Source organism: Mesoplodon mirus (assembly GCF_964341445.2).
Source record: "Mesoplodon mirus genome assembly, chromosome: 7".
NCBI classification, from domain to species: Eukaryota; Metazoa; Chordata; class Mammalia; order Artiodactyla; family Ziphiidae; genus Mesoplodon; species Mesoplodon mirus.
Window position 1 is genome coordinate 25,348,460 of NC_138983.1, and position 19,377 is coordinate 25,367,836.

The following is a 19,377-nucleotide window of genomic DNA, read 5'->3' on the forward strand; positions in this document are numbered from 1 at the left end:
CACAACAACAGTCCCCAGGTGGCACCCAACAGCTGCTCCTCCACCGGGCCTTCAGCAGGAGCCGGGCAGGAGCCACCTGAAAGTGCCTGCCCACCCTGGGCCGCCCTGACCCTCCTCCTGCAAAGGGGAGGCAGCTTGGTCCACGCAGGGAGGGGGACGGATGGTGTGTGACCCTTGCTCGGAGTTCCACGCCAACACATCAGACCAAAAAAGGCTCCCGTGCCCTGGGGTTAGAGGAATGCAACACTTTCCTCACTTCGTCACTTCTCCTCAGGACGCAGCTTCACAGAAAACAGGCATGCTCCACCCAGCTCGACAGATTTTTACACCAAAATATAATTGGCCCAAAAAAAGGGTATACATACATGTAACTAGCAAGAGGGAAAAAATACCCCACGGCTGTTAACACTAATGATCCCTTACACCTTTTTTTGTATTTTAAATATTCAAACAGAATCTACATGCCCAAAGCACTTCTATGTGTTGGCCACAGAAGGTGGACAGCATACTCTTATTACAATTTCATGAATGAGGAAACTGAGCCTCAGAATTGAGCTAGTTACCCTAGCTCATAGGATTTAGATCAGGTTCCATAACTGACCAGCTGTAGGCCTTACTTACATCTCTAAAGCCAAGTCCTACCCCCCATGAAGGCACAGTGTGTGACAGCGGCCCTGAGGCGGAGCAGGGCCTGCTGAGCAGAGGCGGGTGGGGGAGACGCAGGCCTGGAACCAGTCCCTCCACTCCTAGTCCAGCCCTCTTCCTGGGCCACATGCCCACCGCCTGTTCCACACAACCAAGCCCCACCAGCCCTCCGGCCGCCCCACCAGCTCACCCGGCTGCACGGGTTTCCCGATGTTCCTGTTCTGAAGGATGTTCAGGGCCAGGGAAGGAGAGAAGGTGCTGAACTGGTAGGACAGCAGGGCTAGGAATCGCCTTCGGAAATCTGCGGGGTTCAAGCACACAGTGTCAGAGGTCTGCAGGCCCCTGTGCCTGCGCCTGGCCACCCTCCACCTCCACTCCCACTCACCTTTCCAAAAGGCAGAGAGCCAGGCGCCCTGGTCGGCCTCATCCTCGTCCATCAACGTCTTCAGCATGATGCACGAGTGCTCTCCGGTCAGGTCGTTCTGGGAAACACAAATCCCTAACTGGCACCAAGACCCCCTTTTATGAAGGACCTGCCACTGCTGAAGGGCGAGCACGCTTACACGGGCCCTTGCTTCCTCCCCAGCAGGAGAGGTGGCCTCGCCTTCATTCTCGCAGGGCCCACCGCCTACACGACAGCTCCCAGAGACCACTTTGCCCTGCAAGTTCTAAGCAGGTGCCCCAGCAATGGCGCAAAGCTGCTCAGACCTTCGGAGCATGTCTTCTGCTGTGAGCCCCTTGCTCACATCAGGTCAGATTCTGAACCGAGAGGCATTATAGCTTAAACTCCACATGATCCAATCAACGTGTTTTGGGTGCTGGCAGCAAAAACTGCATGGCCAAAAAAAAGCACGGCAAGAGTTCCCCTGCTGGCAACAGGTTTGCAAGTGCAGGCTCCTTTAGGTACTAAAGCAGTAACCACAGGTTTTAAAATTTCTACTACACAACAACCACAAAGCCCAACACCATAAAAATAGCTAATGGATTTCAACTGAAGGGCATTCAAGTAACAAAACGCCACCACCAAGTCACAAACAAGCAGTGCACAGTACAAGACCACAGGGACATACCGTGGTCTACGCTGAACTCACTGGTTGTGTGTTCCTTGCAGTCGACCACCAAACTTACATTCCAGCCTCGACCAGGGTCATTGACAAGGACCCAGCCCCTCTACAGCTGCTCCTGCCCACGTGGAAGCAGCCACACACCCAGTGGTCCTCATCAGTCCAGCTTTGAACTCTCAGATGGGTGCCACCCTTGGATATTGACCTTGAGCTCTCCAAAACCAAACCTCCAACACTCCCTCAGCTGCTGGCCTCCCCTCTCTGGAAAAACAGAAGCAATCAGGAGAACTTCTTCCTCCTCCCAGCACCAACTCCACCAGCTGACCAATACCTTCTGTGCCCACTCTTTGCTTCCCTCCTGTTGTGAGGGATGCGGTGGCCACCTCTCCCCCTGCACTCCAGGTCCTACCCTCCTGCCTCTTCCAGGCCTGTAGTCCTGCAATCAGCCCCCCTCACCTGCATCTGCATGATCTCTACAGGGTCATACCCTGCAGCAAACAAACATGTTGTGGAACCTCCCGGCTGACAAACCCGCCCTGACTCCAATCTCCCCCCAGCTACCTTATTCCTCTGCTCCCTCTGCCTCGTGTAGGAATCGTGTATTCAGTCTATTTCCTCACCTCCCATTCTCTCCGGTCAGGTTGATCCCGCCCCTCCACTGAAGCCGCCTTTATTCAGATCACCAGCGCCGACAAATTCAATGGTCAACTGTCATAACCTTACTTGTTCTCTGACAGCCATGACTCCCCTTCCTGAAACGCTCGTTATTCTTGGATTCAGACACCACAGCCCCTGCCCTTCTCCTATAGATCGTGGCTACTCCTCAGCCTCCCTTGCTGTGTTTCCTGACTCATTCCTCTAAATGCTGCAGAGTCTAAGGACTCACCCTCTTTAGTCTCAGCCCCTACTTTCTACAGCTTTAAATACTTATTCACTGAACAAAAGCATTTACTGAACATGTACTATACATAGCAGATGCTATTAAGTGCTGGGGTTACAGCTGTGAAGAAAACAGGCCCCCCCCCCCTGCAAACCCCACACCAAAAAAATCCTTGACCCCGAGAGTATATTCTCTTAAGAGTATGCTGATGACTCTCAAATCTGTCTCCAGCCCCGACCTCTTCCTTGACCTCCACACTCCTGTGGTCAACTGCCTATTCCATACTTCCACACTTGGCTGTCTAATAGGCATCACACACTTACTATGCCAAAAACAATTCCCATTTCCACCTCCAAATCTGGTCCTACCCCATTCAGTCCTTTTTTTTTTTTGGCTGCGTTGGGTCTTCGTTGCTGTGTGCGGGCTTTCTCTAGTTGCGGTGAGCGGGGGCCACTCTTTGTTGTGGTGCGCAGGCTTCTCATTGCGGTGGCGTCTCTTGCTGCGGAGCACAGGCTCTAGGTGCACGGGCTCCAGTAGTTGTGGCTCGCGGGCGCTAGAGTGCAGGCTCAGTAGCTGTGGCACATGGGCTCTAGAGCACAGGCTCAGCAGCTGTGGCGCACGGGCTTAGCTGCTCCGCGGCATGTGGGATCTTCCCGGACCAGGGCTCGAACCCGTGTCCCCTGCACTGGCAGGTGGGTTCTTAACTGCTGCGCCACCAAGGAAGCCCCCCATTGAGTCTTATCTCAGGAAACAGCACCTCCAACACCCAGTTTCTCGGCCAGTCTCTCCAGCCAAAAACCAAAGAACTACCCTTGATACTTCTGTTCACTTACCTTCCACACCCCCGTCCTTCAACTCTTCTCAGTTCACCTCCCAAACACCCCTGGCATCTGGCCCTTCTCTCCCCTCACCATGTCCTCCCCAGCCAAGCCGCTCATCTCCCTGCCTCTACTCATGGGCCACCGTCCATCGTCTACACAGCAGCCCCAGCACCTTCCCTCTAACCCCTCCCTCCATCTGAACGGGGAGGGTGTGCAGAGTCCCTGCCCAGACCCACCACCCTTTCCTTTCAAGGTCCCTCCAGCCACACTGGCCTTTTGTTTCCTTCAAATCACCAACTTCCTTTCTGCCTCAGGTCCTCACATTTGCTGTGCCCCCTACTTGAATACGCTCACTTTTCTGCAGGCAGGACTGTCACGTGGCTGGTCCATTCTGATCACTCAGGTTGCAGTTTGAAAGGTCACCCCTCAGAAGCCTGACCACTCATTACACTGTCACTATCTGAATACTTCTCGTTTGCTCACTTTTTCGCTGCCTATTTCTACTCATTAGAAAATAAGCGGGCTTCCCTGGTGATGCAGTGGATAAGAATCCACCTGCCAGTGCAGGGGACACAGGTTGAAGCCCCGGTCACGGAAGATCCCACATGCCGCAGAGCAACTAAGCCCGTGGGCCACAACTACTGAACCTGCGCTCTAGAGCCTGCGAGCCACAACTACTGAAACCCACACGCCTAGAGCCCGTGCTCCGCAACAAGAGAAGCCACCGCAATGAGAAGCCTGCGCACCGCAACAAAGACCCAACGCAGCCAAAAATAAATAAATTTAAAAAAAAAGAAGCTTCACAGCTTGTCTTGCTCACTGCTTGACTCAGTGCACGCACTAAATAAATTTTTTTAATGAACTGACAGCCACTCTCTCCTCTTCCATTTTATCCTCTATGGCTCTGTTGTCCACACAAGCGCATCCCTCCTTCAGATACCAGCTTATAGTATGCACTCCTCCCCTAAAACCACTTTTCTTCCTGTTTTTAAAAAATACAAATTCGAGGAGGCCCCCAGTGACAGGATTCCAGAACGTGGTGAACAAGCCCACGTGCACTTCCGCCATCTCAGCGTGGAGCACAAAGCCACAAGAGTACGCAGTGGGGAGAGTGACCGTGTGGCCCTCAGTAAGGGCAGCTGCTCCGGGGGCATTCAGAGCAGCCTCCTGGCAGCACAGGCACACCGCTCAGGGCAAGCGGGAGGCAACAGGGCTCTGCAAGGACACACCTGTTACCACCCTCCTCTGCCGACGCCTCACTCACCGGGGTCTGTCTCAGATAAACAGGGACAAAGCCAGCTCGTTTCCAGAACCTGCAAAGGATACAGAGAGCAGGTCACCACGTGTGCCTTCTGGGAGCGGCTCACACACAGAGCTGGGAAGGGCGGGGGGTGAGGACAGCGGTGTGGGGGCGTCAGAACAGCTGACACTACTGCAAAGGCAGACACGCAGCCCACAGGACTCTCATTCTCAGGACACCAAGGCCAAAGGGATGCTGCGGGAGGAAGGGCAGGCGAACGTTTACCTGAGGAGCCTGGGGGTCAAGCCGTAGCACACCCCCAGGTAGTCCAGGTGCTCGGCAGGCCTCTCGTTCAGTTTGAGAAGTAAGGGAGGCAGGTCCTTCCGGGGAGTGACGACCTCTTCCAGCAAGCTGACAGCCTGGAGGATGCCAGAGGGGAGAGCACGTCCACCCAGCGGAGAGAGAGGAAGGTTAGTGACATTCCCAAGCACCCCTGGCCACACCAAGCTCTGGATGAACACAGCAAAAACCGGGACAGGTGTCTTGGTTTTTAAAATGTAAAATCACCACTAAGTCCAGTCATCATTCCTAAGGATACCAAACCCCTAGACAAGCACGGACTCACACTGCTCAAAACCCAGAATTCGGGGCTTCCCTGGTGGTGCAGTGGTTGAGAGTCCACCTGCCGATGCAGGGGACGTGGGTTCGTGCCCCGGTCCGTGAAGATCCCACATGCTGTGGAGCGGCTGGGCCCGTGAGCCATGGCCGCTGAGCCTGCACGTCCGGAGCCTGTGCTCCGCAACGGCAGAGGCCACAACAGTGAGAGGCCCGCGTACCGCAAAAAAAAACAAAAAAACCCCCCAGAATTCGGGAAACAGCCACATGGTTTAGAAATGCCAAACGCATTTACAAGGAGACAGAGGTAAGGTTCTGAAGATGAGGGCTGAAGATGCAGGTCTGTCTCCGGATGGCTGTGTGTCTTGGGAAGTGACAAACCTCTGAGCCCGACCTTAAGTATAAGCCCCTTCCCAGCTCCTGAACAGGCACACTGTGAAAAATCAAATGAACCCGTGTGAAAAGCTGTCCCAGCTCCTAGCGTTAAGCATTCTTACCCAGAAAGACAGAGCGTCCCTAAGTCTGGGTTCAGTACTAAGAGGAGGAGCCTGCACAGCGGCGGCTTTAAGCTGGCATGTGGATCGGCATCACCTGGGAGCTTCAGACAGATTACCGGGCCCCACCCAGAGCCTCGGATTCAGGAGGTCTGGGGCAGGGGTCAAGAGCTGACACTCTTAACAAGTCTCCAGGTGAGGCAGATGATGCTGATCCGAGGGCCTCAGTCTCAGTGTCAGCTGAAGAAAGAGAAGCTTCTCCAAAACCAGAGAGGAACTCTGCTGCTACTGCTCAGAGAGCCCAGACCACAGGACAGCTCTTGATGATACTCCTGAAGACCCAGAGGATGGCCCTCCCCGGAACCAGGAGCTCGGCCAGAAGACGCTTACCTCACTGCTGACAGTGTGAATTTCTTGTGAGGGCTCCAGGACCTTTTCCTCGAGACAAGGGAACCTGCCCTCATAGTACATCTGCAGCAGCTGCAGGGCTCGGCTGCCATAGCCCATCTGTAAGCAAACACGGAGGGAAACAGGCAAAGGGAAGAGCGATGTCCTCAGTGTCTACACCACTCGTACGCCCCTGTATTGCTTCTAGAAAGCCTTCACTCCAGGTCAAACTGCACTTCGCAAAGAGAACCAATGAAACCCCTCAACAAGGTCAAAGCAGAGACCCTTAAGACCTAGCGTGGCATGACCCTCACTCTCGCACTGTCCAGCCCTTCAAGAACGTGAGGATGGCTGAGCATGCTTTCTGGCCCACAGATCAGCGAGCTCGGAACTGATGACTCTACAGCTAACTCCTTGGTGAGGACTTCTAAGACGGGAGGTAACTACAGGAAGCAGATCTGGTTCACAAGTCCCCTGTCCTCACAAAGAGTGAGCACATACAATCATCCTGCCTGCCCACCCCCAGCCCCGGGCAAACCGTCCACAGCAGAGGGGGACCTGGATCTGCTACTCCTTGACCAGCTTCCTATTTAAACAACCACGTACACCTGCCCTAACGAGCGGCCAGCAACACGGCTGCAGCTAATTACAGCACACCAGGTTTAAATAACAGCACACACGAGGACACGTTACCGCTTGGTAATCCGGGTGAACAGCAATGCGAACCACTCTTCCACCCGAAAGGCCGCCAAAGTCTGGGTCTTGGAACTGTGGGGGAGACACAAGCCGGTAACTAAGCAGCAAAAGACAGCCTCCAGCACTGCCAGCTTCACTCACTCAGACACACCAGGGAAAGCATGTCACCTGTTCCGACACTGTCCATGGAATCAGGTCCCCCGAAGCCTTCTTGCCTCGAGACAGGCTGTTCAAGATGGACTGGCGAGAAATCTCGCCCTCGAGGCACACCTGTTGGGGAAGCAGGACAGTGCAGACAGAAAGGCCGGCTCCAGGTTCAGAGCCCAGCCCCAGAACCTCACCAGCACTGTGCCCTTGCTCTGACTAGGCCGGCTGTTTCCACTCCAGAGCACGCTTAACCCTGTAACCAACCCATCCGTTTCCAAGAGAAGTTTCATTACTGTGTCCCGTGGGCATCCTGACACCGTCACTAAGAAGGCAGAATACTGACATCCTCCTGGCCCAGAGAGCAAAACCACACTAGAAGAGGGTCTCCACACGTGGTGTACATGTGAGCTCATCAGTTAAGGCTCAGGATGCTCACACGGCTCTCATCACAACCGTGTCAGTGACTCCAGGGTCTAACAGGAGGATGGTTAAACACAGTACCGTACGTGCATGTCATGAAATACAATGCAGCCTTAAAAATTATGCAGATTATGAATATCTGACACATTGAAAAAAAAAAAGATTACCAAATACTATGATCGCATGTTTATGAATAGGAAAAATGATAAAGAAATGCATAAATACAGGCTAGGCATTAAAAACATCTTCCCAATCTGTGTCTTCTAATTTTACAAGTAGCATGTATTGCTTTAGTAATAAAGGAGGAAAACAAAGTTCTGTTTTAGGAGCTGCAAGTCGAAATATGAGTGGCCAGTTCTGATTTTCACCCATCCATGAACAGTGGGGCTTTGGGTTTCTGTCTGGGGGGTAGTTTCCTTTGATGCACCCTAATCGCCTGCCTGGATACGTCCAGTCACTAGGCTTGTGACCAGGAATCAACAGCTTCCCCTTCTGCGCTGCGGTTACCGAGCCACTAATCCCTGATGCCTAAGTGGGTCCCAAAATCAATGCCACAAGGACACCTCAGCTTCTGTACCTGGATGACAGCAAGCACTTCAGGAAGGGCATTCTGGGTGGGGGGCACGGGAGGCAGGAGGCAGAAGAGATGGTGAGCAGGCGCATCAGAAAGCATCTGGAGATCGCTGGGAGAGTTCTGTGGGGCACCAACATGGTCAGTGAGAAGCACTCCTCATCCTGTCCTCACTCGACAGGCTACTCCACAGTCATGACTGGAGAACTGCCTTCCCCAGAGCCGAGTGATGTGCTGAAACCTGTCAAAGCGCCTTTCCAGCATCATAGCCAGCCAGCCTGAGACCCTCCATAAGGGCTTAAGTGGGACTTAAACCTCCAGTGTTTGCTGTCACCTCACCACGAGCGCTTAGGCTGCAGAGCCGGCGCAGAGACCTGCTTAGTTAGTGCTACATACTTCACAGCTGGGAAGCGAACTTCTTCCTGATGAGAGGCTGCTATTTCAAGAAAACCTCTCACCACTTCTAACACCAACCTTCGGCTTTCTGTTTAAAGGGTGTTCATAAAAAAGCTACCTAGGGTTTCCCTGGTGGCGCAGTGGTTGAGAGTCCGCCTGCCGATGCAGGGGACACGGGTTTGTGCCCTGGTCCGGGAAGATCTCACATGCCGCGGAGCGGCTAGGCCCGTGAGCCATGGCCACTGGGCCTGCGCATCCGGAGCCTGTGCTCCACAGCAGGAGAGGCCACAGCAGTGAGAGGCCCGCGTACCGCAAAAAAAAAAAAAGCTACCTAGACACTCAAAAAGTGTCCTTTCCAGTGTGCCTTTTTAAGACTTACAAATATTCCAAATTCTCATTCACTGCTCCTTAAAAACAGCCCAGGGGTATAAGGCTGGTCTCAGGTCAAACAGCAGCCCCCAGATTACAACTGCTATGTCATCTCAGCCCATCCATTTAGCCAACAGGCAAGAAATCTAAGTACCCCTTTTAAGATGGGCAAAACTTTCCACCCTCTCCAGCTACCACACATGGAGCTACATGCAGAAATCTCACACTTTGTATGCAAAGCTGGAGCCCACGACAAGCCTGAACAACAATGGGAAATGCAACCCCTCCAGCAGGATCCCTGGACCTTGCCAACATCAGGACGTTCAAGTCCCAGTGGAATGGTCACCTGAGCCACTGGGTAACAAAACATGCAAAAAGCCGAGTCAGAAGGCACTGCCCAGGGCTGGAATTCACTGCTAAAGTTCACCCGAGGGCTAGCTGCAGTTACCTTGTAATGAGAAGCCACGTAGAGGGCCATAAGCCGTTGGAGGAAAACCTCAGAGGCTTTATGGTAGCAAAAGAGGGTATCTCTATTAACATAGTAGCTGGATCTGGAGTTAAGCAACCAAAGCAAATCAAAGAGAACCCAAAATAGGACCCACTACTTCCAAGGGTCACCTGGATATGTGGGTTTCCCTCAACCTGGGAGGAGGAGCCCCTGGTTCCGAGCAGAAACATATCAGGGAGGAAAAGAAGGGAAATGAACAACATTCAACTCTCCCCTCTCCCTAGAGCAGCAGCCTATGAAGCAAAGGGCCAAAACCCTTTGTTCAACTCTTCCATTGCCCCCTCTCCCTTTCACAGGGCAAATGGAACCCAGGAGGATACAGCTCACAGGCTTCAGGCAAGGGGCAGCCAGAGATGATCCGAGTGATGTTGAGGCAATCCAGGCACAGCAGGTCGTTCAGCCACTTCTCTACTGCGTCCCCAGGGGCGTATCGGATCGACTCGTGCAGGGAAACCTCATGCAGGGTTCGCGCTGTTCCCCACAAAACACACACACACAGTGAGGAACAACTAGTAAATACTTTTTGTCCAGAAGAGCAAGGCAAATATTCTACTTTATCTGTCACATGGCGCTCACAAAATATGGCTCAAGAATTTAAAGCGAGTGGTTTTAAATTGTTCTGGTGGATGTTCAACTTGCCTCGACACCAATCCCAAGGGGATCTCTCTAAGTCAATGCAACCAATGCCCTGAGATGGTGACAAACAGGAATCTAGCCACCAGAAGGCCCAGGTCAGCCTCCCATCTGGTCACTGGTTTGCTGTTCCTCAGGGAAAAGCAACTTCACCTCTTGGGGACTCAACCTCTCTGCCTGATGGTCAGACGGTGTTACCGCCCATGAGGTTATGAGGGGAAGGATCCCGCAGGAGGGTGTGAAGTGACTTGCTGTGCACGCAGGCGCATTCAGAGCTCCAGGGGTACCTGATGCCAGTCTGGCGGTCGTCGTGGTCTTGTTCTCAGCGGTGGTGCTGACCTGGCTCTGGGCACTCTGTTGACGGAGCTGCTGAATTAGCTTGAGGGACAGAGACCGGCCAGTGCCCTCGTAGCTAGGAGCAAAAGCAAAGGCAATCAGGCATGAGGTCCCAAACTCTCTAGGAGGGGACAGAGAACGACTTTCCTCGTCCTGATGAAACACCAGACTTCTGTTCGCTGAGGACAACCCTGTCACCCCTGAACTTCCATGCCCAAAGGAGGCAGGGCTGCATGGTGGCTCACCTCGGAGCCATCTGGGCCTGGGCTCAAGTCCTGGCATGTCCATTTAGTACCTCTGGACAAAGAACTCAACCCCTTTTAGCCTCCTCCTCAAAAGGGGACTATTCCACACATCCCACAGGACTGTACTGTGAACTAAAAAATAAGGACTGAGGGCTTCCCTGGTGGCTCAGTGGTTGACAGTCCGCCTGCCAATGCAGGGGACCTGGGTTCGTGCCCTGGTCCGGGAAGATCCCACATGCCGCGGAGCGGCTGGGCCCGTGAGCCATGGCCATTGAGCCTGCGCGTCCGGAGCCTGTGCTCCACAACGGGAGAGGCCACGACAGTGAAAGGCCCGCGTACCGCAAAAAAAAAAAAAAAAGACTGAGAAGAAGATGTGAATAAAGCATTTAGCATAATGGAACTGGAACGCAGGTAAATGGCCAATTAATAAGAGCTGCTATTAGAAGTTCCATGCTTGAAAAAATGAACAGAGAGTATTTCCAGTTTGGAAAAATTAAGATTAAACAAATCCACCACCCAAGTAACTTTTCTCATTACTACTTTCATTTAAAAGATGACATAAAGAAGTAACAAAAAATTTGGGGAAAAGAAATCATCTATAATCTGATCACTGAACCAGCTCTTTTCAATTGTTATTTCCTCCTTGTCTTTTGGTCACAAGCACACGTGACCACAGGGTGCAGACTGCTCAGTGGGTTTTTTTAATTTTCAGTTTTACACTGTTTCATAGCATTCATTATCATAAATGAGGATACTGTATAAATACTTCCTCTAACTCAAATACTACTTTTAAAGAATGATCAAAAAATTAAATTTTGAAGTGCTTTTATTACTCCTGCCTGCCCCATATAACAAAGCATTCTCAAAGGAATTCCATTTACTTATTTAAAAAAAAAAAAAGAGTAAGCACAAGCAACAAAGCTAAAAAAAAATGTGTTTCAAAGAACATTATCAAGAAAGTGGAATTTCTTGAGTGGGAGAAAGTTTTTGAGTGGGAGAAAATTTCTGTAAATCATGTATATGAGACTTGTATCTAGACCATATAAGGAACCCTTCCATACAACTCAACAATAAGTAAGACAACTCAATTAGAAAAATAAGCAGAGGATCTGAATAGATACTTCTCCAAAGAAGATAAATAATGGCCAATAAGCATATAAGATGCCCCACATCATCAGCCATCAGGGAAATGCAAATGAAGACCACATGAGGTACCATTTCATACTCATTAGGATGGCTACAATCAAAAAGACATAGAAATGCTAGCAAGGATATGGAAAAACTGGAACCCTCAGACACTGCAATAGGAATGTAAAATGGTACAGCTGCTTAGGAAAACAATCTGGCAGTTCGCTAACAGTTAAACAGAAAGTTATCATTGGACCCACTAATTCCACTTCTAGGTTACACACCCGACAGAACAGAAAACATGTCTGAACAAAAACCTGTACATGAATGCTGACAGCAGCATTACTGTAACTAGCCAAAAGAGAGAAACAACCCAAATGACCATCAAAAAGATGAATGGAAAAACAAAATGTGCATAAACATACAGTGGAATAGTATTCGGCCATAAGAAGGAATGAAGTACTGACATAAGCTACACGGATGAACCTTGAAAACATTATGGTCAGTGAAAGAAGCCAGTCACAAAAGACCACATATTCTAAGATTCCACTTACATCAAGTGTCCAGAATAGGCAAATCCATAGATACAGAAAGTTGATTAGTGGTTGCCTAGAACTGGGGGGTAGGAAGGAATTGGAGGATGATAATGAAAGGATATGGGGTTTCTTTCTGGGGTAATGAAAATGTTTTAAGATTGACTGTGGTGATGGTTTCACAACTCTATGAATATACTAAAAATCACTGAATTATACACTGTAAATATATCTCAATAAAGCAGTTATCAAAAAAGAGTAAAACCCATTTTATTTAACTGTTTTCAGTATAAGCAAAGCAATCAAATAATAAATCTATAATATAGAATTCTCTCTTCAAGATGTGACTTCCATATAGAAATCTTTTCAATATTGAAGATATGTATACACTGACCAGGAAAGATGTCCCAGTATACTCTTTTTTTTTTCTTTTTTTTTGGCCATGCTGCACGGCTTGTGGGATCTTAGTTCCCCAACCAAGGATCAAACCCAGGCCCCCAGAAGTGGAAGCTCGGAGTCCTGACCCCTGGACCGCCAGGGAATTCCCAGTATATTCTTTACATAAAAAAGCAAATTCAAAACATTATGAAAACTATGTTTATGTTCTTATTCAAAATGAAAAAGTTAAATAAATGCACAGAAAATGTACACCAAAATTCTAACAGAAGCTGTCTCTATATGGTCAGATCACCGGTGATTTTTCTTTTTGCTTACCTTACCTTTCTAGCTTTTCTATAGCAAACAAGAACGAAATATTCCAAAATTTTAAAAAAGCTCTTGAGCCTGCTTTCTTATGATAACTATACAGTTACTTTAATACTATATTTTCACATAATCCTCAGAGATAAAAGACACTGGTATTGCCATCCATGTGCCCTTTAGAACTTCATCAGGCCTACGGACAGAAGGAGACACTCATCAGCTGGGTTATGAAGTTTTTCAGTCTGGTGCTGCCTGTTCTGGTGGGCCGTAGCGCAGACCAGAGTGAGCTATAGTTTACTATGAAGGGGCCAGCTGCCAAGGAGAAGGCCGAGGAGAGAGTGCAGCAGAGCCCCAAAGACTCAGACTTCAGGAATCAGCCCTACCCACCCAGGCCCAGGTCACATTCGTTAAATGCTATCTAACTGGCAACAACCTACAATGGGAGCAACGGCTCCTGCCCGAGGTGCCTCACCCGTTGATGGTGGATGCCATGAACACAAGGTAGGGGCCCAGAAGGCTCTTCACCAGGGGGAGGGGGATGGCAGCAGCTTCATCGATCACAACGAGTTCAGCCTGGCCCAGTTTCACAGCATCTGCAGGATGTATATACTGCCAGAAAGAAAAATTTGTATTATTAGCTTGGCCACCTGATACCATGGCTGTGATCACTGGTGAGTCACCATAAAGGCCTCTCTTTACTCTCTCTCCCCTGTCCCATTTCTTCTTCTCTCGTTCCTCCTTCTCGCTTTTCCCTGGCAGGGCAAAGCTGGGATGGGCTTAGAGTCAGATGCCTGGGTCCAAACAGGTCGACCACTGACTGTGTGGCCCTGGGCAGGTCACTTCATCTCAGCACCTCAGATTCCTCTCCAGAAAATGGAGGAAATACCTGATGGTTGCCTGAGAAGAAAAATAGGTAAATCTGTAAAAATGCCCTACCTGGGACCTGGCTGAGTGATAGGTGGTGCCTCCCTTTCTCTCCTCTCTCCCTTCTCAGGCTTCTCCCCAGCCTCACTCTGGCCAGTGGGCCAGAGGCAAGCTTGGCCCCAGCAATGGCTAAAGGGGAGGATGTCAGGTTTCTGAAGCATCTCCTACACTCTGGGTACTGTGTGTCCTGCTTTGACACCATCAATATAAAGCCCAGGTCCCCCTGCACTGGTGGGGACACTTCTAAGACTTATAACCTTCTTAGTGCTCACACATCCTTATTTATATTATTAGCTGGGCCATCTAATGTCACAAACTTGCCATGAGCTTGGCACCCTTATGCGTATAAACAACCCTTTCAGTTCCTACAGGGGTTCCTGCTCTTTTTAAAGTTTGCAAAAGTCCATGAAGAGGTATTTTTACAGGAGAGGAAACCTGAATAGCCAACTACCATAAACAAAGGTACTCAGCCTCACTAGTAATCAGCGCAATGCTGAAGACAACAAGGAGACCCCACTTCACACGCAGACGGGCAAAACTTAAATAGCAGTAAAACACCCAGTGTTCCTGAGGACGTGGGGAAACAAAAACTCAAGAGAGTGCTGGGGTGAAGCTAAATATGTACAAACACTTTAAAGGAGAATTTGGCAAAATCCAAGAAAGATGGAAATCTATGCATACCCTAAGACCCAACAATTCCAATTCTAGAAACATATAAATAAACTGTAATGTGCTCATATAGTGCCTAAAAATGAATCAACCAGATCTACAAGCTTCAATCTGGACCAACTTGAAAACAAATGTTGAGTGAAAAAAAGGCAAGCTGAAAAAAGACAAGTATAGTATGTTACCATTTATGGTTACATAATTATGTAGTGAAATATAAACAAATGAATTGAAAGGAAACACACCAGGGACTTCCCTGGTGGCGCAGTGGTTAAGAATCCGCCTGCCAATGCAGGGGACACGGGTTCGAGCCCTCGCCTGGGAAGATCCCACATGCCGCGGAGCAACTAAACCCATGCGCCACAACTACTGAGCCTGCGCCCTAGAGGCTGTGAGCCACAACTACTGAAGCTCGCGTGCCTAGAGTCCGTGCTCCGCCACAAGAGAAGCCACCGCAATGGGAAGCCCGCTCGCCGCAACTAGAGAAAGCCTGCATGCAGCGATGAAGACCCAGCCCAGCCAAAAATAAATAAATAAATTTATTTAAAAAGAGAAGAAAAAGAAAGGAAACACACCAATCTCAAGAGCACAGTATGGGGAGTGACGGAAGGGAATGGATGGGGAAGGGTACAAGAGGGACTTCAACCGTGTCTGTGAGGATTCAGATCTTTAAAACAAAAATATGAGTGGCTTTTTTTTTTTTTTTTTGCGCGGTGCGCGGGCCTCTCCCTGTTGTGGCCTCTCCCGCTGCGGAGCACAGGCTCCAGACGCGCAGGCCCAGTGGCCATGGCTCACGGGCCCAGCCGCTCCGGGGCATGTGGGATCTTCCCGTACTGGGGCACGAACCCGTGTCCCCTGCATCAGCAGGCGGACTCTCAACCACTGCGCCACCAGGGAAGCCCATGAGTGGCTTTTTAAACGTGAAACAAACACAGCAAACAGCAAAGCATCAGCATTTCTTAAGCCTGAGTGCTGGGCACTTGAGTGTTATCTTATATTGGTCTCTGTGCTTTCCTGTAGTTTTCAAGTATTCCATTACAGGTGAGATTTTTTAACTGCTTTGCTGGAAGCTGATGGGTCGAAGGGGCAGAGACTCCACTCGTTTCCGACAGCAGATACATGTCCTCAGTAGGGCCCCACATCTTGGATCATTACAGAGAAAAACTAAACAAGCACCTCATAAAAGCAGCAGAAAGCAGGCCCCTGGAGAGGCACAGCCGACTTTAATTTAATATTCTTCTATATCGCAATTTCCAGCAAGAAAGAAAAGGTCTCAAAGGGACACAAATGTAGCCTCATAAAGTCAGGTCACCTCTTCTACACTTCAACTCCAGTCTGGAGACAAAAGGACTCTGGTAATACGAGAAGGTCTCTGATGACAGATCCAAGGAGCAGCGAGGGCTGAGCCAGGCATTTCACGGAAAGGTTCTCCCTCTTTGGTCTGTGTGTTTTTCTTGAGTTTTAACAGATCTCTGTATTCTCACGGCCTGCAGCCTGCCCCTCACCCCGCCCTACGCCAACACTGGACTCTCTTCCCCTCAGCTGAGAGGACCAGGCCAAAGTAGGAAGAAACGCACAGCAAGAAGAGAGTCTAGAAAGAGACCCAGCAAGAAAAAAATTAAGGTCCTTGAGGGAAAAAGGCACAAACACTGAACCTTATTTATAACCTGGATCCGTGATAAAAGGCATACCTCCCTGACAGACATATACAAAGGCCTCGCAGGCACAGAGGTCAAGGGCGTGAAGTGCCAAATTGACGCCCACTCCCCCCCACCCAACCCAACTCCAAAAGGGATCGATAACCTGCTCCATTAGGAGCCCACGGGCCTCCATCCCTTCTGCAAGCCTGTCATGATTTAACAAAGTTGTAGCCTTTGGACAAGTACAGACCATTCAGGCTTACAGAGGACTGGAGGTTCACAGAGCTTTCGGGGAAACACCGTTTGAAAAGGAAAACAGGCCACCGGCTAAACCACAAAGATTCAGAGTACATTTTACAAAGAACTCTTCTTCTTTTAAATGGTGAGGTTATTTATTGCCCTCGCTACAGATGCATCATTTCAAAACCTGCTGTAACTAAGCAAAATTAGAAATGATGTCGGAAAAAATGATCTTCTTTCTCTTAGCTCATTAGCATACTTACAATGCTACTCACTCAATTTTCAAGGGACAAAAGTACAACTTTCCCATCTGGCTACGTACATTTGGTAGTCTGCTTGAATGCTTTTCTTTAGAAGAGGCTGAAAATCTGGAACACGTTTACCGTAAAACAACAACGCTGTCTAAAAGATACGCAACTACACAGCACATAAAACAACTATAAAAGGAGACGTCTTAGAGCATTTATATACAGCAGGACACTGGCCCCACGTGGCAGGGTTTTAGAACAAGCCTCACCTGAATGGTCTGCCTGTGTTCCCGGAATATGTTCACTCTGATCACGGCTTTGTTAAATTCAGGATTTAGAGACTGAACGATCTCATAATCCAGATGCTCCTAATAGGGAAAGAGCCAAACCAGTGCCAAACGTCAGAAACAGGCTATAAAAACTAAATATTAAGGAAGTTTGCATTCTAAAGACTTCACCTGGATTTATACTCAGCATGGAATCAAAATAAGCTCTTATCCTAATTTCCTACCTGATACTGCAGAGCATCAAATCCTTTAAACACAAATTCAAACAGAGTGTGGAGGTTATCCGGGCTCGGAGAGGTAACAAAGATATTGGAGTACCTGTTGAACAAAAGGAGTATTTTTTTTTTTAAGTAATCAGGAAATCTAAGAAATGTTTAGAAAACTTAAAAAAAGAAAACATTTTTGTTTGCCCCTGTTACACAGGGGATAACCAGAGACAGTGGCAGACAAACAAATCAGGACACACGTTTTGGGGAGGAGAAGTAAAGCCACTGCAGACCTGAGGGTATTCTTCCTCCCAACCTAATGAAAACGCATTACCAGTTTGAAGGTAGCACACCCCAGCAATTAGCTACCAGCATCTGTGAAAGCGCCCTGCTGAGGGCACTGTGGGGACCGCTCCCTCAGTGCCAGGGCCGGCACGTGGCTCCCCAGTCCTGCGCCCTGGGACGAGAGAGGGCTTCACTCTCATCACTAGCTGTGCTGCGAGGGTTTCAAACCGTGAAGCCAAAGTACTCAACTGTGCTCAGGCTAAGGCCACAGTTAACCTCTGAGGGATCCTTGTTGTTCAGTGTAAAGGATGCTGACGGTGGCGGGGCTGAGTGGTCCTGCCGGAGCAGCGAGAGAAACAAAGGACTGGGAGTCAGGAGCCGAGTTCAGCCCCAGCATTACCAGCACTGACTCGGGGGGGTCTTGGGTGTGTCACTGGAACTCCCTAAGCCTGGGTTCATCCACCTGTGAAACGCTGACATTGTGAGGTAGGAGCACCGAGGAAGAGAACGCATACAGGACATGGTGAATTCTAGGTCCTTTATTTATGTCTGTGAAGCTGGAAGGACACGATCTCCTGGCAGTTGCAAAAGTCTTCCGCCCAGGACAAAAGAATGGAAAGGAGCATCACACTCAAAAGCAGCTCCTCAGAAGCAAACAAGATCTTCTACTGATCAAAATCATTAAAATGCCAAACTTGTACTTTTCTAAGTCAGCAAAGCTGGTCATTATACATGCTCATCTCCTGAGAGGTTTTAAGTTTCCTACCCCCATTTCTTTGCTCTTGTGTGTTTGTTCAACTCTAAACAGTGAGTTGGCCCTGGTGTATGTCTATGTGTGCATGCACACATATATGTGCACCTTTGGGGGTTTGGGGGAAACAGCATTGCTCTTTCTAGACAGGAACCCAAGACCTAGAGAAATCACACAGGAGCCTGCTCAGACCCCGGAGCAGCTTCCCTGTCCCCTGACCCCCTACTCCTGCACACTGCTCCCTCAGAGCTCAAAGTGCCTAAAGATGGGGACCCCCTTACCCAAAAGCCACTGCCCCAGCAATAGCCAATCCCAGGGCTGCAGATTTTCCCCTTCCTCGGGCAGCTGTGAGCACAACAGTACTCCTCAGGGTCTTTTCCGAGATCCCCTCAATGAATTTCAAGACAGCTTTGGCCTGTGGAAAGAGAAACATATGAGGTGAGCTTTGAGAAAGGCCAAGGTCCAGCCATCCACCACCATCGCCGTGGAGAATTCAGGCTGATGCCTAGGCTAACTCGGGGGCGGAGGGGCTGCAGGGGAGTTCTTACTGGCCAGAAAGCAAGGCCCAGCACCTGGACTCTCACTCCCTTAATCGTCTCCTCTGGGTCTCAAGGCTTTAAACACCAACTAGGTGCTGATAACCCCCAAGTTCACACCTCCATCCAGACCTCTTCCCCGCACACCAGACTCTTCTATACACGCAATTGCCCCTGACCTGCCCTCCACCTGTACATCTAATAGACATCTCACACTGAACACCTAACATCCCCTCCAATCCTCCCCCACCTACGATCTTCCCCAGCTCAGCTAACTGTCCAACTGTTTAGGCCAAAAGTCTTCTCCATTTTCTCCCATACCTGATTCATCAGCAAATCCTGTCCATACTTCCTTCAAAACATAAAAATTCTACATTCCTCACCATCCTCCTCCTCCACCACGCCGGTCAAAGCCACCACCTTGTACCGCCGCCATTATTACAGGAGCCTCCTAATCAGTCCTGCTCCCACCTTCGTTCCCCTACAACCTAGACTCAACACAGCACAAGGCGATCCTGTTAAAATTAAGGCTGGCTTCCAGAAGCACAAGAATTCCTTCAATTGGATAATTTGTGTATTTGTTTAAAAAGAAAAAACATGATAACTGGGATTAAATAAATAAAGCCAGCCTGGGGATCCCTCTGACAGCTGTGCGGAGACCATAAGTGTAAAACTCTCTGCTGGCCCCCACTGCTCACAGAGTAAGTGCCACGCCCTCCCAGCGGCCTGCATGGCCTGCGCGGTCTGACCTCCGTCGTTTCCTC

At 49.7% G+C, this 19,377-nt stretch overlaps 1 protein-coding gene across 2 annotated transcripts in view; it reads right to left on the reverse strand.

The window, feature by feature from the left end:
* The window catches only part of NAT10 (N-acetyltransferase 10), a 39,690-nt gene that overhangs the window by 7,801 nt on the left and 12,512 nt on the right, over positions 1 to 19,377 (reverse strand). For both annotated transcript variants that reach the window (XM_082628446.1, XM_082628447.1), the window contains exons 9-23: positions 18,359 to 18,492; positions 17,060 to 17,153; positions 16,818 to 16,916; positions 13,303 to 13,439; positions 10,174 to 10,298; positions 9,574 to 9,724; positions 9,194 to 9,290; positions 7,987 to 8,103; positions 7,011 to 7,112; positions 6,840 to 6,914; positions 6,150 to 6,266; positions 4,936 to 5,069; positions 4,675 to 4,723; positions 1,031 to 1,127; positions 836 to 946 (exon numbers count right to left, since the gene is read on the reverse strand). In XM_082628446.1, coding sequence (XP_082484572.1) covers positions 836 to 946; positions 1,031 to 1,127; positions 4,675 to 4,723; positions 4,936 to 5,069; positions 6,150 to 6,266; positions 6,840 to 6,914; positions 7,011 to 7,112; positions 7,987 to 8,103; positions 9,194 to 9,290; positions 9,574 to 9,724; positions 10,174 to 10,298; positions 13,303 to 13,439; positions 16,818 to 16,916; positions 17,060 to 17,153; positions 18,359 to 18,492 — 1,639 coding nt within the window. The remainder of the gene's footprint in view (positions 1 to 835; positions 947 to 1,030; positions 1,128 to 4,674; positions 4,724 to 4,935; positions 5,070 to 6,149; positions 6,267 to 6,839; positions 6,915 to 7,010; positions 7,113 to 7,986; positions 8,104 to 9,193; positions 9,291 to 9,573; positions 9,725 to 10,173; positions 10,299 to 13,302; positions 13,440 to 16,817; positions 16,917 to 17,059; positions 17,154 to 18,358; positions 18,493 to 19,377) is intronic.